Source organism: Numida meleagris, chromosome 2 (genome assembly GCF_002078875.1).
Source record: "Numida meleagris isolate 19003 breed g44 Domestic line chromosome 2, NumMel1.0, whole genome shotgun sequence".
Taxonomy (NCBI): Eukaryota; Metazoa; Chordata; class Aves; order Galliformes; family Numididae; genus Numida; species Numida meleagris.
Genome location: NC_034410.1, coordinates 41,689,556 through 41,714,369, shown reverse-complemented (window position 1 = coordinate 41,714,369; position 24,814 = coordinate 41,689,556). Strand labels below are relative to the sequence as shown.

At 41.6% G+C, this 24,814-nt stretch overlaps 1 protein-coding gene and 1 long non-coding RNA gene across 6 annotated transcripts in view; one reads left to right on the top strand and one right to left on the bottom strand.

Annotated features, from left to right (window-relative positions):
* ATP2C1 (ATPase secretory pathway Ca2+ transporting 1) overlaps positions 1–24,814 on the bottom strand; it is an 81,024-nt gene that overhangs the window by 37,032 nt on the left and 19,178 nt on the right. Inside the window, exons 1-2 of one of the 5 annotated variants that reach the window (XM_021389350.1) lie at positions 10,106–10,220; positions 9,466–9,616 (exon numbers count right to left, since the gene is read on the bottom strand). The exons of 1 other annotated variant lie outside the window; for it this stretch is intronic. In XM_021389350.1, the coding sequence (XP_021245025.1) occupies positions 9,466–9,471 (6 nt within the window). In that variant the 5' untranslated portion in view covers positions 9,472–9,616; positions 10,106–10,220. Of the gene's footprint in view, positions 1–9,465; positions 9,617–10,033; positions 10,221–24,814 lie in introns of those variants that run through there. 3 more of the 5 variants (XM_021389349.1, XM_021389351.1, XM_021389352.1) reach the window with 3 other exon arrangements.
* On the top strand, positions 14,651–16,695 carry LOC110395188. The gene is made up of 3 exons (XR_002436242.1): positions 14,651–15,101; positions 15,345–15,703; positions 16,618–16,695. It is a non-coding gene; the product is annotated as an uncharacterized LOC110395188 (long non-coding RNA).

Below are 24,814 nucleotides of genomic sequence, written 5' to 3'. Positions count from 1 at the left end.
AAAGGTGTTTCACTGATCTGTTTCCAAGTGTTCAAAGGTTCCATTTCCTTGAATATTCTATATGACCAAACTCTTAAGTAATATAAACCAAATGGTTTAGAAAACTCGGATCCTATTAAGCAAGTTCTTCTCCTGTTGTGTGCAATTCAGAGCCAAGTGCTGGGGATGACAATGACAGCTCAGCATTGCAACAAAGAGCAGAATTCAGGGTCTAAACCATCAAGTGGAAGTGAGCATCAGGAACACAAGAAGCTTGATGCAGACATCTGGGCACGTAATATAGTTAAATAACAAGTGCTTACCTCTTTTACGCTGTCTGGCAACCTGAAAGCTCACAGGGACAGAGAACTACCACCTGCCAATGAGCACAGGGGCCCAAGTGCCCATGCAGAGACTTTGGGAACAGCTCCTTCTAGGCAAGGGCTCCACGTTTGTGAAGCACAAGGAAAAGCACTCCTTCCAGAATGGATATAACCTTTTTCTCTGTCACTTCCATCGGGTATGAAGCACCCATGCAAAGTCTTCTCCTATTCATCAGCACATAGCCAGAGGTTTTGGAGATCCAGACCTTTGAACATCTTATAATTGATCTTCAAACTCTCAGCTTGAACAGGCATCATGACTATGATCCCAGACAGCTACATTTTAGCAGTGATATTAAAAATCTCTATTTCACCAGATGTTTCTGCAGCTCTTTATCTCCACAGCTTTTCTAGTAGACAAGGTGCTCCTAGAACCTTGAAAGACACCCCAGTCCAATGGCCACGAGACAGCAAGACACAGCAAAAACCCAAATTAAAAAAAAAAAGTGCACTAGGCATGCTCAATAGTTACAGCGAGTCCTAGACTGACTGCCCAGAAGCAAACCCCAGATGCACAGCAGGGCTCCACAGTGGGAGGCTGGACACAGAGGAACACTGAAAGAGTCCTCAGACTGCTTTGGAAAAGGCAATTCAAAATGCGGTTGTGACTGTGATGCAATTTCCTCTGAAATTCCTCCAGATCTTCACGGGAATTAAGTCTCCATAGGAATTCAGTAGTTGTACTAGTGTAAGAAGTAGACAGAAATAGCTGAGCATGACAGAAACAGATTTATAAATAAATAAGAATTGGTAAAAACCAAGCTCACCAACTGTAAGTGCAGATAAGCTACAAATGCACTTTGATGAAGTAGATTTCATTTTTAATGCCTTATTCTTGGCTTTTGAACTAATTTACCTATATTTTATTAATGGACATAAAACTTGAAGTTATACTCAAGGAGGCTTCATCCATGCAGACTGCGCTGATAGAGCTGGTTGTACCTCATACACGATGAAATCATAAAGATCAGTACTTTCCTGTATTCTCAGCTAGCAATTTCTCTAATGATGGCTCAGAAACCTGCAAATTTAGATATGAAAAGTACTCAAATACTGAGTCTGATCAATAAACCCCTTTAATGGAAGAAGAATCAGAGGAGATGGGCAAAGGTGATGCACCCATGAAACTCAGGAAATAATATAGGGTGTAACTGACCACAGCTGTTGCAAAACAAGCAGACTTTATCAGTAACACAAAGGGGAACGAGCGTGGCCTTTGCTTCAGATAAACAGCTTCATCAGTTGAGCAGATCAACTGACTATCACTGCTGAGTGGATCAACTGGCAGCATCCAATGTTTTCTCCCTCTGTTCATTGAAAGTGTGAAATCTCCCTGACTTCGCCTGCATTACACCATCCACATGTGGAATATGTAGAAGAAGCTGGTCAGAGAGTACTGGACTCAAATACCTTTACTGGAAGGAGTGCAGCTTTCTCAGAGCGACAGGTGAAGAAGTGCCGACACTCCTTCAACACAAAAACGTTCACAACCAATTTGCAAGAAGAGTACTTTACTCTGCATAGCGTACGAGCCACTGCCAAGAGCCGTCCCTTCCCACCTCCTAAAGGTGGAAGCCTGCAGACTAATGAGCCACTTATTTTCCACCAGGCTCCGTTTGCTCAGGGTACCTGGCAATACTTTTGGAAGGCTTTGAAGTTACTGCACGCTATCTTCATTTGGGTGGAATCTTTTCCAAAAGTGTGACGATTTTTCACTTCTGGGAAACAGCTGCAGCAGCTCTGTATTCTAATATTCAAAGAAATTTGTTCCTATTCAAAAGCATTTTAGTTTAAACGTTTTACCAGGAGTCTCCACATCAAAGGAAACACACACAGAAAAGTTCTGTCCCTAAAAAGGCTGGAAGGAACGAGACATGCTAATTTGCATTAATGAGTTCTCCCCGCAGAGCAGATTTCTGTCCTGGGAGGTCACATGCTTTCAGCCCGTTGCTATTGTGTTATTTCACAGGACTTTACAGAAAAAGGATGGTATTCAACCTGGCGTGGAGACCACCCATTAACCAAAGGAATATAAATACCCAAATGAGAACAACCTGCTAAGCAGCCCTACAGCCTGAAAAAGCCTGTGCTGTAGTCCAGTGCTATTCCAGCAGCACTCAGGACCCTCCTGAGGCCAACAGCAGAACTGTACCACTTGGTACCTGACACTCCTGGAATTCTGATCAATTAAGCAACAGAAATCTAAATTCTAATGCTGACAGGCTAAATCAAGGTTTGCGCAACTGTAAAAGTCATAAAATATTTAAGAAAAGAGACCTCTCTATCCTTAACCCCGTCTGCTACAGGCAATCTAAAAAATACTACAATGCTCCATGTAACATCCAGCTGATTTGGGCAACTGACTTGCCCATAGAAGCTGTGGGTGCCCCATCCCTGGAGGCACTCAAGGCCAGGTTGGACGGAGCCCTGGGCAGCCTGGTCTGGTGGGTGGCAGCCCTGCCCATGGCAGGGGGTTGGCACTGGGTGGGCTTTAAGGTCTCTTCCAACCCAAACCATTCTGTGATTCACCCTATAAAGCTCAGTAACTATGTACTAAAAATACTGAAAAATTACTAAAAATATTTAAGTACGAAAACTATATTATTAAAAAAAAATTTGTCCAAGAAATACATCTCCACATCTGCAATGCATCTTACTCTCAGCATGTTACATATTTTCTTGAAGAAACAGAAAGGAAAGTGGGGCATTTAGTTCAACTGAGGATACCAGCACAACAGCAAAATTGGGCAATTTTCTGTAGTTGTGGTATACACTTCACGGGGTTATCTTGCAAGCCTTGTGAATGACAACTGCCTGCTCTCACAGGCAGAAAACATTTCACAACAATAACGACACCTTAACCCGACTGCAATGCTGTAGATTCTGTAAGGAAGACTGGCCACAAAACTTCAGACTAAACCACTCAACCTCTGTGCAAACTGCTTTACCTTCCTTTCGCCCAGTTGTGTACTACACATGTGAATCTTTTAAGAACACCACATATTCTACCTTTGAATGCAACCAAAAAGATACGCTAGCTGGACTACTTTTGTACAGTCTGGTGGCTGTACAACAATGAATTCAAATTCTCGTTGCCCCAATCAGAGTTAGCAAGAATGCGCTGAAAAACACCAGAACAATTTAATTACCAATATATTTGGCCAAAACATTCCATTTTGATTCTTCCTGTTTGAAAAACTCCTTGAACACTGGAAAAAAAACCTCCTTGAACGTTTTGTTTCTCATTACTTATTAATCAGAAGAAGAAAAAATACAGTATCCTAAGCACTCACTGAAATTTATCGAAATAATGCTTATAGAATCGCAGAATCCTCAGAGTTGGAAGGGACCTCTGCAGGCCATCTAGTCCAACTCCCCTGCCATGAACAGGGACACCACAGCTAGATCAGGTTGCCCAGGGCCTGACCCAGTCTCACCTTGAAAGTCTCCAGGGACGGGGCATCAACCACATCACTGGGCAACCTGTGCCAGTGCCTCACCACCCACACTGTAAAAGACCTTTTCCTTACATCTAACCTAAATCTACCCTCTGAGTTTGAAACCATTTCCCCTTGTTCCATCACCACAGACCCTGCTGGGGAGCCTGTCCCCTCCTTTCCTGTAGCTCCCCTTCAGACACTGACAGGCTGCTATCAGGTCACCTCACAGCCTTCTCTTCTCCATGCTGGCCAGCCCCAGCTCTCTCAGTTCATGCCTTGATGAAAGCAAAGTTTGTAAGATAGCACTTGGTCAGCTCAGAAACTCATTGTCGAAGAGCACAGTTGCCATACCTCACTTGGCTCCAAACAGCACACGCATTCGCTTAAATCCTGATTCACATGAGGCATTCTAGAAATTCAAGGCCAGAAGACTTTGGGCAGAAATACCCGTCATTAATCTTGCCAAAGTTGCTAACTCTCTAGAAGAGAACATTTCAGCTTAGAAATAAGATCATATGGCTCCCCTCCAACAGCCTGCCTCTATCCCTTAATGCTGAGCTTCTCAAGATGAAGGATGGCACTGGAACAGCAAACACTGAAACATTTTAGTACCCTGTGAGATACTACCAACATCCCCACAACATGTACAAACTTAGCTGCCATGTGATTGTAATTAAAAGAAGCCTCAAAGAGACATATTTGCTCAGTATTTATAGTTCAAATTTGTTTAAAATAATGAGCGAAACTCCAGGACCTAACTGCTGGTTATTCACCTGGCAGCTAAGCAGTTACTTCATAATGTGTCAAAATAATATTCTAATAAAAAACAAATCAACCCACACTTACCATTTAAAAGAACAGTGTCCATGTCTTTTAAAAGGCAAATGTAACTCACTGCATTGATACAATAAGGTTTCTAACAATTAGTATCAAGAATGCAGCAACATTGTATTCACCAAGATTTTTTGGTGAATTATGTATGTACAGGAAAAAAGCGCTGCAGAAAACCTATGACAAAATATCTGAAAAGCCTTTGTAAAGTAGATTCTGTAGTCTGCATCTGCCAACCTATTATCCACTCTATCCCTTCTAATAACTTAGACTAGGATATTTACAAAACAAATAACCAGAAACAGATGCTTGGCCCATATTTACACCTTGATTAGCTTATTTTACTTTCCTTCTCTGCATAGCAACTCTGTCATTCTTTCTCACTGATACTAACCCCACGGCAAATGTCAATTAGTTATCACCTGAACTTGCTCACCAACTCAAAGGCACAATGAAAGAAATCTAGTCACCTTTGACTTATTCCACCTAGAGAGCCCCAGCCTGATACACCAAAGCCACGGCTACAGGGAGAACAGAGTCAATCAAACATCCCACTTGCACTAAGCAGCGGGGACTGCCACTCTTTATGCCCCCCAGAGATTGACATGCTCGTTATTTCTGACATGAACTGGGCTCTCCATGAGCCCATGCAGCTTCCTGACTCAGCAGAGAGCAACCCAGCATGGGGCTAGGGGAAAGAAGAACTGGGCAACCCTAGAGGCCTACGGAACCAATATCAACACTCATTTGTCAGACTGGACATCGAAAAGCAGCGAAAATGCTTGTTTCTCTTTTACATTAGGTATCCTAATTTTCCTTACACTACTGCATTTTGTGACTCACTAAGAGCTAATGCCATGGATCCCAATACAAAATGGCTGCAAAACCAGCAAAATAACTAATCACACATTCTGTGGCATCTGAACTCAAGCAGATCCCAAGTTAAACCACTTCCAGATTATCATAGGTTAGTACTTCTGGTATATCTGCATGGAAAAAAACAGGGACAGATGAAAACTACATAACGATCTACCAACCAACCACACAACGGAGTCAGAGGTGACACCGACTGCGCAATTTAAAAAGGAAGCCTGTATTTCTAATGCAAGGCAAGTGCTACATTAGCAGTGCCATGATAACTAAATCCATAACAGATAGGAAATTACCTGCTAGAGTTGGCCTTCAGTGAAGACTTCAAACACTATGGTTTGGAAAAAAAAAAAAAAAAAAAAAACCACCAACCCCTTCCCTCACTTTATCCTCCAAGTTAAATGGGAGAGATGTCATTTATGCCAACATCAATGTAAAGTACAGCGTTCCAATTTTCTCATAGCAAGCCATAGATTGAAACAAACTGCAACCAATGAATACAAAAATTCTTGTTTCACCTACGTAGATGATTTAATAAACAAGTAATATCAAAAGACATGTGAACTGCTGTGATAAGTCCAAGTCCATTTCAGAATTCGTAACGTTTTCCATGACAAAATTCGTTCTCATTATTTTGGATATTACGTTCAAGTATAATTGATGATGCCACTCTGGAACAGCATGGATTGTTTTTAACTCCCTGCTGCTTCAGGCATCCTTCCCAGCCTCCACCCTTCCACCAGCCCTTACACCTGTCGAGTCCATGGGCAGCCGGTCCATGACATGACCACTCTGCCCCCAAAAAACAGAAGCTATCCACTGTTCTGAAATCGGCCACTTTTCCAATGCAGCCTACTTAAGGAACACGCACAAAACTCACTAGGAAAGCCAGCTGTGCGCCAAGCACAGGTTAAAAACAACAGCAAAAATTCACGTTGTCTCAGCAGCGTGTGACAAACTAAAGCACCTTCTTCAAAGAAAGAAATTGACTCATCTCAGTATTCATCCAGTTATCAAAACTATCCTGAAATTGCCATTGACAGAGTATAGATTGAAATAGTGGTGTGTGGCAATAGGCTGAAGCTAACTAGGCCTTAAAACAATGAAGACTACAGGTTTTGAAACCACCGCACGATGCTTTTATTACAGTAAATCTGTGCTTGCACCAGTGTTCTGCGTGACTTTGGGAAAATCTACAGGTGGGAAAATGCAGTCCTGACCTCTTGCAATAGGCACAGAGTGATCAGAAAATTAATGCTGCAGAAGGCCTCGGTAATAAAACAGCACCACTTCACAACCCGCATTTGTTATCATAGCCTAACCTCAGAGCAGAGAAGCTCAACATTTCTGCTAAAATGCAGTCATCTGTACAACAATCCTCAGTAGAATAAAGAGCCTGTTTTCACAATCTGAAAAAATGGCAATGAAAAGAAAAAAAAACTAAAATAATCAGGGTACAATTGTAGAAAACTACTTAGAACAGACAAAACACATACAAGGAGAGATCCCATAAAATCACAATGTCCACTTTGCACTCAGCTGTTTTCTCTAAGCAGCTGCAAGTCCCCTCGCCTGTCCACAAGTTCAGAAAGAGCTCCAATTATGAAGTCACAGAACTCCAAACAAAAACACAAACTTCATTCCTCTAAGTCACAGCCTCGTCAAAAAAAACAAAAACCTTCCTATGATGGGAAATTCACTTCCCCATTACCACGAGATACATGAATTTTGGGGGAAGTTTAATTAGCTAATTCATCCCAATACAAAAGACAGAAACCACAAAGTCTTGGGACAAAACATTAGGTAGCTTACAGCGACTGTGCCATACTGCTTATGAAAAATGAATTATGAGATGAAAACATCAGTTTTCCAAACTGCATTATCAATTCTTGTCCTTGAATATTGCTCCAAACACAGGAAAAAAAATCTGCCATTTCTTGCTCAATATCCAAACTTTCAAACATAGACTTGGAAAAGAAATTAACACATTCTACCTTCCTGCATTCCTTATTCTATAGCTCAAACTCTCACCTGGGGAAAATACATTAAGGATTCTCACAACGGTGCTGAAACGTTCCAAATGAAAGCTGCTAGCATCTAGCCGGCTCAAAATGTCAGACAGAAAAAGAAGAGCTCAAAAACACTGAGAGGACAAAAACATACAGTAGACAGTTGCAAATATGTATGTCTGCCCAGAGGCTCAATTATGAGATGGTGGAGGTGGGGGGAGGGGGGAAAGAGTGGGGAGAAAGCAACGCAAATGTTAAGAGAACCAACTCAATTATTTAATTTGTGCTGAAATTTAGCTTTCCTACAACCCCCAGGAAACTATCCCATTTCGAAAACTTTCAATAAACCACAGCAGCTATTTCATCCTTTGAAATACATGTCTGATCATCTTTTGAAGTATTTTTCCCCTGGACGTAGCTGTATTTTGTGTCACTTCTACCATATAAATACTATGCCTCATTTTGAAATATAATTTATTCCAAAAGACATATATGAAATGTCATCTCTGTGCTACCAGTCTTCAGCAGAATTAGAATGGACCATACTGTACCACATAAAACTTGTGTATCCGTAATGTCATATTTACTTGCTAATAGAACTAAAAGGCATTAGAAGTCCTCCCGCTCTTTCAAGTTTAGGCATGCAAACATCAGATAGATGCTTTTTTCCTACATGTATTTCTTTTCAATGGCATTAGATTCATTGTGTTCTCCCTGCCCTGACAGCTAGTCATTCAAAAACCTTATTTACAATGCAGTGACTTCAATGCAAAGGCACTGATACCGCTTTTGTCAGCTAACTGGGCTCCCAAAACCAAAATCAGTCTTCTAGAGATGTCCCCCCTATAAACACATACATCAAAACTTCTACCTGACAGTTTGTGTTCTTTATGATGAAAACTCACTTGGAAGATGTGATCAATAGCATTGATAAAATTCTGACATTTTTCAAGTTAGAAAAAAGTTCTGAGATGCAAGACTACAACAACCCATGGCATTTCCAACGTAGGCTGGACTTTACAACAACTTTCCAGTCACGGAAAACAACCCTATTTCAAAATGGAATAATTTCCAGCCATGGAAACCCATGAGTCTACCCCAAGAAAGCCAACCCGGGTTACTGAGTCAGATCCTTAAGGAAGCACCTCTCTGATCTGAGCTCCTCAGGTTCGCATCCATCTACAACAAAGGAAATACAGCGGCCACCAAAAAATTCTATCCAGTATCTCCAAAGAATAATGACAACAGAGATCAGGACAGAGGGAATGCTGTTTCATAAAATCGTAGCATGTCTTGGGACCTTAAAGATCACTGAGCTCCAATCCGCTCCCATAGGCAGGGTTGCTACCACTGGATCAGGCTGCCCAGGGCCCCATCTTACCTGGCCTTGAGCACCTCCACCTTACATCCATAATACAGAAAATTATCATTTCAAGAGATTTTCAACAGCCCCAGCCACCTCAGACGGAAAGCAGTGAAGCTTACGGTCAGCATCACCAATGCAAATGGGCTTCCGAGGTTCCCAGAGCACACACTGAAACCCAGTATGGAAAAACTGAAATAACTCCCCAGACCACACCACTCCCAAACGAGACGAGGATAAAGCACATCAGAGCAGACCAAAAGGAGCGACTTCTTGCAATGCATAAAGATCGCAGCTTTACAGATCTTCCAAATGGCAGAACATTAAGCTTCAGTGATGGTTTTAATGAAACAAGTAACTGCAAAGAGGGCAAGACTAAGAGATTTTAAATATAGATATATATATATAAATATCGAATATGCAGAAAAATATTTCAACACAAAGTGCAGTTAATGCTCCTCAATTTAGCCATTAAGGACAAATTTCAGCAACATCGTATCTAAGCAGTACCAAGCCCAGAGGTCCCTACGGAGCTGAAAAAAGGCACGCTCCCAACACAGAGCTCCTCTCGGCTCCGAGGAGAGCTTTACCTTCATTTTCCATCGAAATCGTACGTGAGTCGAGAGTTACAAAAGTCTTTAGTAACAGCGGCGCCGGAGCGGGAGCTGAGAGGTGGAGAGAGAGCCGCCCCGAGATCCCCGGCAATCACACCGCTCCCTCTGCCCCCACCTGCAGCAACATCTGCAAGAGAAACCAGCGCTGGAGAAGGGCAATAAAATAAAATAATCGTAAAAAACCGCCGGGCCCCGCAGGCCGCAGCCCCCCTCAGCCGGGGCGCGCGGACCGCGCGGAGGCTGCGAAGCGCCGCGGCACAGAGCACAGAGCACAGCGCGCAGCCGCCGCACCTCGCCGCGCCTCGCCGCGCCGCACCTCACCGCACCGCACCGTACCGTACCGCACCGCGCCGCGCCGAGGCCGCTCCCGCTGCCGCCAGCGCCTCCCGCAGCCCGGGGAGCTAAAAATAGCCCAGCGCCCGCCCCGCGCTCCCTCAGCGCCGGCCGGGAGGGAGGGAGAGAGAGGGAAGACAGAGGAGAGCAGAGAGAAGGGAGCGGTCCCCCCGCAGCCCCGCGGCTCGCTCGGCCGGCGCCGCCCGCTCACCCAATGGCGCAGGGGCTGGCGACGAGGGGGAGCCGAGGGGAGCGGGCGGCAGCCCCTGGCCGCGCCTCTCACCTCCGCGCCTCGGGGCGGCAGCGCGGCTGCATCCCCGCTCCGCTCACTTCCGCGGGCGGCGGACGAGGCGGGGCGCGCGGCGGAAGGGCGGGCGGTCCCCTCCGGCTCCTCTGCGTGCGCCTGCGCCCCGGAGCGGGGAGGCGGCTGGGGGCTGCAGTCCGCGCTTGGCCGCGCCTTACAGAGGCGTGCGGTGCGGGGCAGTGGGTACCGTGCGCGTAGGTGCGCCTCCAGCCGCGGTAATAAACTCGTTCCCAGCGTTGCGTTGAGGAAAAGTGGCCCTGGTGTGTGCTCTGTGTGAGGCCCTCGCTGCCTGGAGTCGTGCCCGGGCTGCTGGTGGCAGCTCAGCGCTTGCTTTTAGCAGCCAACCACGCAAGTGCCAGCCCTCATCACCAAGTATCACGGAAAAGCTTGGCCGATTAGGTTATATGTTCGGAAGAAATTCTTTACTCGGAGGGTGGTGAGGCGCTGGTTCAGGCTGCCCAGAGAAGCTGTGGTGCCCCATCCCTGGACACACTCAAGGCCAGGTTGGATGGGGCCCTGGGCAGCCTGATCCGGTGGGTGGCAGCCCTGCCCACAGCAGGGGGTTGGCACTGGGTGGGCTCTAAGGTCCCTGCCAACCCAAACCATTTCATGATTCTATGATTCAACTCACTTTACCAAGACCTGCAGAGGAACGTTACTTGAAGCTGCAATTCCAACGCTCAGCACCAAAGCATGGGAAAGTTTTAAATCATCCCCACTCAGATGAATTTGTATTTAAGGGTAATGAACAAAAGGTAGGATGCACAGTGCTAGTAACAGCAAAACGCATTCAGACTGTCAAGGTCATAAATCGAATGGAGACACGCTAATTGTAGGCTTTACACTGTTTCTAAAGGAGCACTACAACGTGGATGGAGAGGCACAATCCCACTGACAGCTGATGATTAACGACCTCTCGCCTCTGCTTTGTTTTTCTTAAGCAGCAGAAGAAACCAAAATCCATCTCTGTCAGTTCATAAGGAGCGTTTAACAGAACATTATAATTTTAAACATTTTAATTAAGCCTCCTGGACCATAACAGCGTGCTTCTTGAATCCCTCAGCCCAATGTGGTCAGGTTAAATAGCTTATTTCCTCTTTTCAAGATCTTTAAGCTCAATTTTTTGTGTGCTAAAATAATTTAAATTTGTCTATGTACAGTGATAGGTAAATAAGAATTGCCGATTTGAAACATAGGCCCTAGATACTTGCTTTTAGGAAAATAAAGAGGCAACAAGCAGGTCAACTGAGATTGCCTAATAACCTAATTTTAGACCTGTCCCATCTATTTGCTATGTTACTCAAATATCTCCATGGTTACTCTATGAAATAGCCCATTAGAAGTAAGTAGCACTGTCATTGTCAGGATAGCTCCCAAAATACCACTTGTTTGTAATGCCAGCAAAGAGCCATGTTAGCTACCTGTGACACTAGTACCATTGGCATGTACAACGAATCTGGACTTCTTTGCACTATGCTAGGGGAAGCTTTGGGGAGAAGACTGGAATGGAGATCTTGGATGTTAGTGAGCTTACTCAGAACTGAAGCCATTGTTATGTAAATAACTGGGACAAAGTCTGACAAGTAGGAAATATCCTTCTTTTGCATGCCTTAAAAAAAAAAAAAAAAGGAGAAAAAAGTCAAAAGCAAGCACTACGGTATAGTAACAACTGAAAAACCTTCATCTTTCGAGCTTAATCTCTTTCATATTAGTGTAAATCTGCCAATCATGCGCTCCTGAGTGCAGCCACTTCTTCATTATTATCCTAGGACTGTATTCATCCTTGGGAATTGTATTACTTTTTCTACTGTACTGTACTCCTAAGTTAGGTGGCTGTTTAATAAACAGTACTTGCATTTTATCTCCATCTCCTGCTGAATAAAAAAAAAATCTTGACCTTAAGGTGAGCTTGATACACAAGAGTACTGGGAGAGCCTTAATGTCCTCTAAGGGGATGGCAAAGTCATTATTTAGCAAACCAGAGCATTGTTATTATAATGCAATTGTAGAAAGAAAAGTAAAAATTTTTTTTTAAAAAAGGCTTTGATTACAGTAACCAGCAAGTTGGCCATATTCAAATTGCAAGAGTTTGTGCTAGATTTTTTTAATCTCATGTTAAAAACGAAAAACTTCACTAAAATACTAGTGTGAATTATCCAATGAGCAAACATTTCTCTATCAACCCACAACATAAATAATTCAAATAAAAATACAGAAGAATATATTAACATATTAAAGGCCAGAAAACCTCTAAACCTCACCATCAAAATCTGTTTTAAAAGAAAGGTAGTACTTGAAAGGATGTGCAGTACTGGTAGGTTGGGGAAGATCAGACTGCTCACCTCAGTGGTGATCGCGTCAGCGTTTGCCTCTCTCTTGGCTATAGACCTGAAAACGCTTTCTAACAAACAAGTGAACCTGCTGACACTAGGGTTGCATTTATGAAATCAGTTTCATGAGCATTCAATGCCAGCTTAAGCAGCCAAGTGCTCTCCTAGCCATGGCGCTGTGGGGCTTCCATGCCACCCAGTTCCACGTAAGTGTTCTGCATCACAAAAAAGAGTTCTGTCATCCTGACACACACACACACACACACACACACACACACACACACCTCCTCACCTTTTTACCCCCCAAAATCTCACCATTTACCTGCTGTTGATGCTGGAGTCAGAACTTTGCTTCTGCAAGCAGCTGTCAGCGGCAAGGAGCCACCAGATTATCTCAGAATGACAAACGTAGGTGTTAATCAGAGTGGGGTTATGTGAGGACTGATGCCCGTTGAAAATAACCCAGCGAATCAGTAAATAGAGGCTTCTCTAACTGAATCAGGAGTCATTCTGCTGGCACAGCCAAGAGGGTGGCACTGCTATGGGAAGCATAAATAGGTGCTTTCTATGTTCCTGTAGGCCTTCGGAGATGAAAATCTGATAGAATGAAATAGTATATAGGCTTTCTTAATGTAGTCAGCCCCCCCCCGCCCCCCCCAAAAAGTATCTTTTTTTCTCCTGCTGAATGAATCTAAAGGCAACCCAAAACATTGTTTTCAGCTGCATTTCTACTTATTCAGGAAAAAAAAAAGCCTCTGGAAGTCTTGGAAAAATTAAGACATAATAACTAAGTGACATTCCAGATAGTACCATTCATCATTTGGATAGGAAAAAAGGAGAGTTCTGTCTAATGTCATTCAGTGGGTAGGCCCTCACCAGCAGAAGTTCATATGCAAGCTCAACTTAGTGTTTCAGCCTTCAGGATCACAGTCAATTCATCTTGGCACTGCCCTTGTGCTACACACAGCACTATCAGAGGTAGTAGAATGTGTTTTAAACACAGCAAAGATACCTATGATGGCATGTTTCACAGTATGGAGATCTGTTAAATGCAATTCTTTTAAGGCACTTTTCAGACCGTAACTTTTCTGCTCTGAAGTGAGCTTCCAGATCCTTTTGAAAGATCCTTTTAAGATGCATTTGTTTAAGCATTGTCAGAGTTGAGTAATGCTAATGAGGTCTGTTACAAATTTTGTTAATCTCATGAAAAGTTTCTTTATAAATTGTAATAAGAGATAACCATTTTTCTGAGTTAATTAATATGTGAACCTTCTGTCAAAACACCTATTTGCTTACTTTGCTTTAGGCATAATTCAACCTGTGCTCAACATACTGAGCATAAATTAGCTTTTCTGGAAGAAAAAATACTTTCTGGTAAAACTGAATTTCCTTTGTTTTAATCTTATTATTTGTATTCTTTCATCTTGATGTCAAAAACTCAGCAGTGTTTTTACAGTCCTCTACACAGTACTTGCATGACTTGAGTCAGACAGGGGAAGGATGAGACCGGATCTTCCCAGTTTCATACCTTATAAATCGTTTGTCATTTGTAAAGCCTGCATTGCACATTTCCTCCCCACATCCTTTCCATGTGCACTGTCCAACTGATAGCTAATAGGAACTAATCATCTTTTCTCTGAATAGAATTCTCTGGGGCAAAATCCATGGTAACTCCAGCTAAAGTTTGAATGTTTCATGTATGTGTGTGTATAGAATCATAGAATCACCAAGTTTGGAAAAAACCTCCAAGATCACCCAGTCCAACCAACCACCTATCACCAATATTTCCCACTAAACCATGTCCCTCAGTACAACATCTAAATGTTTCTTGAACGCCTCCAGGGATGGTGACTGCACCACCTCCCTGGGCAGCCTGCGCCAGTGCCTCACCGCTCTTTTGGAGAAGAAATTCTTCCTTATATCCAACCTGAACTTCCCCTGGTGCAGCATGAGGCCATTCCCTCTCATCGTATCACCAATTACATGGGAGAAAAGGCCATGGGAGAAGAGGTATGCATATATATTTTTAACACAAAATTTCTAACATTACCAGATGTAATAACGATGAAAAAAAAAGAAATTATGTCATCCTTTCAGAGGAAATATATACTCATTTCATTTTATAAATCTGAGCGTGTTGAGATGTCAGAAAGGTAGTTATATTTTCAAATTACCTTAACTCAGCCTTGTCTTGACATGGTGCAATTATGATAATTAAAGAACTTTGGTTTATGGCATTCTTAAATTAGTTTTCACTGACTTTTAAAGCATCATAAGATTTAATCCTCTCATCCCATCCTTAAATCACACCCCTGCTAGTGTCCTACATTCAGAGTGGGAGTGCGGTGACGTTGCAGTTTAAGTTGGTGTTAAATCAGGCTTTTGTGATTCTCCTTTTGCTGACAGTCAGTTCTGTTCTTCTTCTGTGCTGGATCTGTTGATTACCTGGTTCAGAGAGAATGTCCAGCCCACGAACAAGCCAGCCTCAAAGGAGGCGTTACTGCTGAACTCCCAGAACTGATGCAGGACGGCAAAGTGCAGCAGTGCCAGAACTATAGGAGCTCCAACCTTAAATCCATTTATGTTGTTGTGAACATACACTGTCAGAGCATCTAAGAAAATCTGGCTTAATCTATCCTGCCCAGGTATTAAATTAATTCCTTTTCTCACTATGGGACTTAACTGTTGTCTCTCAAACCTGTACTTTTTCTTCTATACTTTTCTTGTCACGTTCCATTTCTCCCACATACTCTGTACTCACCTGCCTGTCTCTTCCTTCAGCCGCACTCTTTTGAAATAGTTAAAATATTAATTGTGTATCTTCCATAGAAGTTTTCCCTCCCTTCATTTAAGGCTCTTCAGCCATTTCTGTTTTACTCTGTTTTCAGAATTGACTACTCCAATAACAGCTTCACTGCCAAAGTGTGAGCTTTCAGGAGATGTGCTTCTATCCCATCTATTTTGGGTTCTGATTTCTTAAGACGATCCTACTCATTCTGTGAAGAGCTAGTTTCCTGTTGCCTGCAAAAGGCAGCCGTCAGATTCATCCAAAGAGACTGTGCTCTGTAATTGGAATATACCGTGAAGCAAGATACTACTATTGGAAATGTTAGCCGAGGCAGGGAGCACGTCTTGTCAGATGTCTGCTATGGGGCACGTGCAGCACAGCTCTGCAACATCAGCTGCAGCTACAGTCACATTACAGCCCAAGTACAGCAGAGGATGGAAACAACTGCTCCCCAGTAAGGTAAAGCTTACATGTCTTCATGATGGATTATTGCAATTCTTTAAAGGGGAAAGAAGAACTCCCCATCTACTCATGAAAGATTTCAGTTCCATTATAGGAAGATGCCTGTGGTGGAGTGTAAAGACAATTCAGCAATGCAACAGTGAATAGTTAAATAATCAGTGGTAGTGAGGTGGTTTAGCCTGAACTGATTCAAGGCTAATGTGCCAAGAAGTTCAGGAATGCTGCATATATTACGAGTCTCTCAGCACTTGCAAATTCTTTTTCAAGATTATCAGTGGGGTAAAATGGGGTGAAGGTAATAGTAAGGAGCTGGCAGTTAGTAAACAGATGTTTACCTGCTCGCAAGATTTTAGCTCCAGGCAAGAACAAGATAATTTGTTTGATTACTGTTAAGAGTAACATGTCAGACTGCATAATTTTATTCAGACTTGGAGCCAAAAGTTTTTCAAGTGAGGGCATCAGGCAGCATTTCAGAATGGGAGAAATTAATTATGAGCTTTTGTTGTACAGGACAGCTTACATTCTATTTTCCTTTTTGTTTTGAGAAGTACTGTGTGTATGTAAATGAAAGTCTAGTCTTCAGAAGCTTTTTTTCACTCCCTTAGATCTTGAAAAATCTTGGTCTGAGGTCACATTTTTAATCTGGTAGTGGTTACTGATAAAAGCAATTAATGTAGCACACCTCTAGTGCAGCAGTGTGCTCTAGCATAAACCCCTCCCAAGCCTTCAGGTAACCCCGAAGACTCCATCTGTATTAAAATGTGTTCTCAAACAACTCGAGCAATTAGCTCTGTGGGGTGACAAGTGAAAAGCTGTATGCACAGGGTATACAGCACTTACAGACTGAGTAATGTGCACTCAGAGAAACATCGGAGCTTAACCAGGTTGTTTGGATCTGGTTCCTTACCCAGGTACACAAGTTTGCACTAGGACGGACCAAGGTGAGAGTAGGTGCTCAGAAGTGCTTCTTTCCCACTGCTGATGGATACTGAACTTCAACACGAGCATTAAGAAGGAATTAAAAAATACTCATTTTGGGGCAGCACAAAAAAAAGGGCTTGGAAATAGGTGCTGGAATATCACCACTACCGTTAAATGAAATGACACTGAGTAGTAGATCACAAACGGTAGTCACAAACTCTCCTGCATCACCAAGAGTTGGAGACAGCCCCAGGTGAAGTTTGCAGGAGTGGATGTGGGAGGGACAAACCCCACAGCTATATCACATGAAGTGGGAGCGTATATTCCACCAGCCTGTCACCATGGGAGGGTTGAAGGGGCCCTGAGGTGCCCCTCTCCTTTCTAGTAAATCAGTGAACTGACGTCAGCTGCATTCTGTGCATCTGCAACAAGCCAAGAAGCACCAGAGGGGGATTTAATTTAAAAAGAGTTGAAACTGGTACCATATGCCCTCCTCCCTACCATCTGGCTGGGGGGACATTTTGTACAAATTCAGCATGCCAGCTGCTTGTTAGGAAGGAAAAAGAAGTTTCTCTTTTGGTAAAAATATTAGGCAGTTCCCTTTCCATCTTTAGTGGCCTCCAACGTAATCCAGATCTATGGAGGAGTTCTACAGATGCAGCCCTATTTATGGGTCTCAGAAACAGGCAGTGATAGATCAGTGAAAAGCTTGTTTCACTGTTTAAAATTCTTCAGCCCAAAGTAAACTGTAATCCTAAAGATTACATGTAATGTTTGATATCTGCCCAGAGTCTGTTTGTGTCTAAACAGAGACATTATTTATATTGTATGTCTTATATGTTTTCTATCACATGTAAGGTCATAAGGTGATCTAAGGTGGCATTAATTCATTATGATTATGAGATCATATTAATCATAACATACTGGGTAGAAATAATTTAAATGTATGATGTCAGATGTGATATTTTATCATACAGATTTATGATTAGGCAAGCCAAAGATATGGTTACACCATTAGCTTTAGTTTCTGTCTAATCAAGTGTACCTCTGTCCATGTATCTGTGGCTTACGTTATGTGATGGATTAAAATAAATAAATACGTCAAGTTATAACCATTTCTGATTCATTACTCATTGACCTGTGAAAAAGCATCCATTAAGGGAGGAAAAAAAACCCTCACACTGGAAAATCCTGAAATAGTAGCAGTAACATGCCAATTAGAAATTGATGTTAAGTATGCAGCGGGTGTCAAGAATTTGCTACTCTTTAAGTTGCAGAACAGAGCTCCCAGAGAATTTTCTTCAGAAGGCAAAGGTTCCAGAAAACCAGGTTATTTTAAGGATTTGTCTTTTATAGCTTGCATCATTTTCACTCCAAATTGTTTTCTGTTTCTGACAAGTTGTCTTCGTCTGTTCACAGCATCACATCTTCAATATGTGCACACCCTGATGCTGTTTTTTGTTTCCTGGGATAGATCACAAAGGATTCTAAATAAGCTAACCTTGGTGTTTCTGCTTTTCCTGTTGATAAAATTTGTTACATACAAAGCCATAGTCTCACAAACATCTGAAGAGACAACTAGGTTTGAAGAAACTAAGCTTTGTGGCAATTAAGCTATTACATCCTACAGAGTCTCATCAAAATACTGCTTCTAGGCTGCAGCTTAACGAGTGCAGGACTGTAACCAAAGAAACTGAAAATCAGTGAGAAAAAAGAAGGTTCCTTTTTAGATTTGTCAAAACCTTTGAAATTACATTTTCTTGTGCAACAAATGCAGTGTTTGTGACAAAAGCAAAAACACTATACATATATATTTCCCCCTAAGCCCCAGGCCGCTTCATTAAAGAAGAAAGCACATTTTGAAGAAAAGATTTCATATATTTCCACAGCCATTCACACAATAGCTTCTGATCCCAAGCAGAAATTTTTAGCACATATTTGCTAGTGGATTCCAGGTCTACTGTGGATGTACAAGCTTTTCAAAGCACTTCTCCTTAAGCAGAATTCATTTTTATCAAGCCTACATGATTCTGAGACAGCCTAGTCATTTGTGACAGTAATTCCACTCAACCTTTCAAAATAGCTGTGGCATGACACCCTGTCCTTGCCTGTAAAATTAGCCCTCCTCAAACAGCGTCTCCTTGGCACACTGTAATTGCTCTAAGTTACTCCATGAAGTGGTAACTACGTGAAATTTGGTCAGGTTTAAATGTTTCTAACACCAGTGCCAGCACCTCTGAGTTCTATAATATAGAACTGCTGCTACTGTTTTTAGATGTTAGCCCTCCTTGCAAATACCACTTGTTACCACGACTGATAGCACTAAGTCAGGTTCCTCCCTTTGTCCTAAGGACTGAGGTCAGCCTGTAGTGGCCTATAGCAAGATTCCTGTGGATGTAAAGCAATGATCATAAAGAAGTGTGGCACAGCATGAGTACCCAAGAGAGGGTACAACCAGAAAGTCAATTCCTGTAATACTGCTGTATTAATAACATTTTCAGTTCCTGGGCTTTAATATTATATTCTTTATTATTACGTGCTGGTTTCTGGGACTGTTTGCCTGAGCTGAAAAATATTTCTGATCATTGTAGCTGCATAGAAAAGCTTGTAAGCATCAACTTAAAACCTAAAGAGCAGAAAAGCTAAATGAAATTCCTCTGAAAAGAAATCAGAATTTGAAAGGCTGTCATTTTTGTAATTGTTGGGATTGACAGCGCTGAAATTTCTATTATTCAAAAGCATTTTCAACTAGGTTGGTTTTTTTTATATATTTTTTTTAATGCCTCTTGAGCATTCTGTGCTCTCATTTGTTTAAATTCTGGTAAAAAATAGGACCAGTACAATTCTGTCTGATTTCCTGGAGGGAAGTGTTAACATATACTTGTAGGACTGAGTGCTCATGAGCCCCATGCATTTTTGTAGCAGATGCTCAGTACATCTGATGGTGCTCTGTAGGACAGGCTGCACACGTTTTATAAGTGATCTGTGCACCTAAGTCAGGCACATGCAGAACTTATTAAATGCTGAAAGTTCAACAGGAAGAAGTTTCCCGGAGATTAGGCTAATAGTAAAAATAGGTGCAGGGCCTGAGATGTCACTGCCTTATTCTAAACCATAGGCTAACTCCTGTAAGGCCACAGGTTCTCATTAAGGCTACATATAAGAAATATCATATATAGGTCACTCCAAACATAGTGCCTCCTATTCGTTTCCACAGAAACTACAACAGATACAAAGAGTGCAATAACACTGCTTGGTAGAGCAAATTCTCAGCTACAAAACTCTGCATTTCAATATTGTCACCACCATTAGCTGTGCATTTATGCCAGTGATGAACAAGAATCTTCATGCTGTACTTGTAAAAATCACCAGCGAAGGTGACTCAGCAGTCACCACTGCTGAAACACACCACCCACCATATTACTGTGCTCACATCCACTGGTTGGTCTCCATCAACATTCAGCAAGCTTCAGTGAATGTCAATGGGAGACATTTTATCCGTATGGAGGAATTCCATTCCACTGCTTCGCTCCATCCATGCTTCCATGTCAGACGCCATTTTGTCAGACTGCCCCTTTTCTGCTGTCTGTCACATAGCTAATAAATGTAATGGAGTATTGGTGGGAAGGCTCAGCTTCTACTGCCATACCACCAACACCTGCCTCTGATGTCATGAGCAAACATAATAAAACAGGAGGCATGACTTTCAGAGCACTCCTCACATAATTCTAAGGGGACAAAAGCAATCGTGATAAGCTAGTTTGGCAGGACACAGCTGAAGAAATTCACTTAGGAAAACAGGAACTACAAGCATTTGTTTTGATTTAACTGTTTCAGGACTTCAAATGCTACCTACATTTTGATGGTTTTCTTCTCTGCACGGCAGTGAAAGTGCTATCAAAGTCCCTTAAACTGAAATCTGATTTATCTTTATTTGTCGGACTCATTCACGGTATGAAAAGGGAGGAAGCAGTGGGATGTGTCAGAGGGAATTTTTTAATTAAAAACAAATTGCTTCTTTCTTACACAAACATAACATTGTAGTTACGCATTATTTTAGTTTTGAAATCCTTTCCTTCCATCCTTGTCATACTTTTGTTTACACTCACTGCTCCACCAGTTACTCAAATAATGCTGTGAAAGTCCAGCTTAGTATCTGTTTACTCTTTCAGCGTAGTACTGCACAGCTTATCCGGGTAGGGTTTTTCATTGTACTGGATTTCAGAAGAGGCAGCCAACCTGCTGCATGCCCTCTTCAACCTGAATCAATAGTTGTAATTAAGAGCCATTCAGTCATGATGCTGACCTAAAGTGAAGGACCTGACAGTGTGATTGAGATGGTATCTGTCAGCATCACTAAAAAAGTGCCTAAGTGAGAAATAATATTTCAGAATGTGTAGTATAATTCCATTTTAAGTGTTAGTGATGCAATAAATCTTCGGCAGTCCATCTCAGATCATTTCAATATTTTATGCTGAACAGCATTATATCAAGCAACACCCATCAACCCCAGAGACTCACGAAACATTTCAGATCTGGACATACCACCCCAGGGAATCACAGCAGTCAATTCGCACATTTGTGCTTCATAACAATGAAGAACAGAAGCTAGGGAAAACATTTCATTAGGGAAACAAGTCCAGCCCCCTGTTTAGCTACTTTATCATTAGCACCTTAGCCACCCAAAGACAGCAGCACTTTGAACATCATCTAAAATTTAACATACACAAAGCTTTTACATCCCAATATGTATACCACTATGAATTAGATTTAACTTGATGTGTCTAAAGCCATTATAGTGCAGTTTTCATTAACAGCTATATAGGTTTCTTAGCTGTCATTCATAATACCTGCTTATGTCAGAGCTTCTACTGGAAACCTGAGGCAGCTGCACTAAATATATCATAGAAATCTTTAGAAAGGAAACACAAAACCAGGCAACAGCTGACCCACAGACACACTTTTTTTCTTCAGGAAAAAACCAGAACTGTCTACCACAGCCAGCACTACTAAAGTACAAGCATTACCACTGTTACAACATTGTCAAGAATATGTCTCCTATATACATCAAAGGTGTAAGTGGAATTGAACTTTCAACCTCATCACTTCCAATTAGAGGTTAACTTTTGTGTGATGGGACGTAGTTAATCTCAGAGCAGAGATCAAGTGACAGCTATATCAGCACAAGTTGCTAGAAGATCTATATACTGGGTAATGTGTCCTATTCAGGCCTTGAGCTGCATCCGCAGTATCCCATCCCCAGGCTGACTACATGTCTGAAACCTTTCCCATTTGGAAAGCTGATTCGTGCAAAATCTTTGATTGTCACTTAAGGGCATGAAACTTGTCCTTTAAAATGCCTGTAGTCCTATAGTTTCAGTAGCTGTGTGTCAAATATGCATGCCAGGTTCAGTTATACTAATGTTGCTTGGCATATAGTGACTACATTTAGAGACAAAGTTCAACAGGCCCATTTTGATTTAATTATAGTAGACTTTAAAGTTGTAAGGAATGATTTCTGTTTTCGAGGCTGATTGTATGTATAACGACTTCTACCTGCAAATTGTGCACACAGACTATAACCTCTCTTAAGCCTACATAAAATCTCCTTTATAAGAATCTGTAACCAAACTTTCAGGGTAAGATCAGGCAACAGGTAAATTATTCCAAATGTTAACTGTTGGAAACGAATACTTTAATTCCTATTGCATGTAGACTGCATGTTTTTTTCTATTTGACAAATGACCCATCCTTTGTGAGCATTGTCTTTAGTTACTTGAAGACAAGAGTTTGACTGTATGACTGGGAAGAGCCATTATTTTTGAGGAAAACAAAAGGTAAGGTGAAAGAACAATGAAGTAGACAAGCAAACATCTGACAAGCTCCATTACGAGGAGGTCCTCACAGGAAGAGCTGTACTTTGTTAACACTCAGACCTTAGGGCAACTTACAAACCCTGCACAGACACAGTTAGAACAGGGATTAGAAGGGAAGAGCGATGCAAATCAGCATTGGTGGTATTATCCAATTCTAGTAAAATTAATTTAGAAAGCAGTGATTGAAGAAAAAGCAGTGAATTTGAGAAAGACAAGTATGTTTTTACAGAAGGAAATAGCTCTCCAGTAAGAGCTAAGGAATGTCTTGTCTGGTCTCCAGCAGTCTGGTGGCCACTTGTTACTGACTGCTTCATTTACTAAGCTGCACCACCATGCCTGAGAACATCCTTGGCTCACGTATGATTTCTCTGGGGTAGGTCTTGGTGGTGTGGTGATTTTGGTGGGGTTTTTTGGTGGTGTTGTTTGTTTGTTTTTTAATACCTGATAAGGTGCCAACATTTACTGGAGATTTTCCTGCATATGAAATACTCACGATTACTCTTCACTATATGGTCTTTTTGATGAAATGCTCCTACTAGTGGCTATTTCATTAAGACACCTCCTATCTTACTGGTCACGCTTTCATGAAGTGTGTAGCATTTCACATCTTTGAGACTCTTCCGTCTATGTGTTCCCTGGGTACTGGAAGAGAGGAGCAGATAGAACTCACTTCCTTCAGAAAAGGTTCTGCCAAAGCAACTGCTGTGGTTAATTGTCAAAGACATACATACTCTCAATGCCAAATGCAATGTACAAATTATCCGATGCTACTTCAATTCTGGACACTCAGAACTCATTCTGTGTTTTCCCTCAAGGATCAAACTCCATCTGTTAACGCTCATGTGAAAAAGAAGCATCTCACTGATCATATCACCCTTGTGCATGAACTATTAGCTAGAGAAATTATTTTAGCATTTGGTTTGTGTCTGGTCCGTAGCTCAAAAATAGTTCCAAAGAAAAGTTGGTTGGTGAGGCAGTAAAAAATGTCTATCTGCTGGTAATTTTCAGCAGGAAAGTTGGTGGTTTCTGAAAACAAAATGATGGTTCCTGTATTTTTTTTTATGCTAGTCAGAGCTTTGGAAGCTGATTATAAAGAGGAAAAAGGGTCCTGTGGTTTCTGTCACAAAAATGTTTGGTCTTGGTCCAACCGGCATTTTCAACAGGAAGTATGAGTTTTACTGCCATGGTTTGGAAAGAGGTAACCTTAGAATACTCTTGAAAAGTCATTTCCTCAGATGCTAATTCATGTATATTCAAACTAGTATCAAAGGCAAAGTTTATTTTTTGCTTTGTCAAATAAATTGAAAAATGATTTCTTCCAGCAAATGCACAATTAAACAAGCCACATATGCACTTTCTACTGTATTTTATGTAAGTAGAGAGACCTCCTAAACACCTTGAAGTAATATGTCTGTTATGTTTGACAAGGAAACAATGGGCATGTTTATAGCTATTCTACTGCTTTATCAGTGGGAGCAAACAACCCCCAGGAATGAGGTTGACTGGGATTAGTCTGCCGTGTCATTAAAGCCACAAATCCATTACATAGTCACTAAGGAAAATTCATTTCCAGGGCTATTCAGTTGCAGTTTTGGGATTGCCTGCAGTCACTTATAAGGCTAAAATTCACAGGGCTTTGCAATTCTTTTTTTCCTCCCCTGAAAGAAGCAGTAACCATATCAAAATATACACTATAATTGGGCCTTCTCTCTGGTGTCTCATTTTCTCTGTCTTCCAAGTTCCTTCATTATCGTTTGTATTTGGAGCTTATTTTTCAGTAAAAAAGTCTATTTCAACTGTCAGTGACAGTTTCACATGCTAGGACATTGTTTTATTCATTTATTTCCATACTCAGGCTGAATTAATATTAAATACCACATGCCTTCTAAGAATTTAACCATAACCTTCTTAATGGAAAATTTCAGTGTACAGAATTAGGTAAGAATCTTTTAAAAATACATATATTCCCATAAGAAATAGCTGCACAGGTAAAGATAAAAGCCTCGTTTAACTGGAATTGCCTTCTAAACTCAACTAAGCTGTTAAGATGTCATTTGCTCCAAAAGAAACAACCAAATAACCATAAAACACATCTCCATACCATTTCTATAAAGCCTGTCAAGAAGATATGAGATTTTTATGCTCTACAACATTCAAGACTGAGTTAAAAGTAGAAGAGAAAATGTTAAAGATCATAAATGAAGTACATTATTGCATCATACCAACACTCCATGAAGTCCATGCTCCTGGGCCTGATATGGTCAGTGATGAATGATTGAAGAAGGTGATCTCAGAGAGAAGACAATGATTT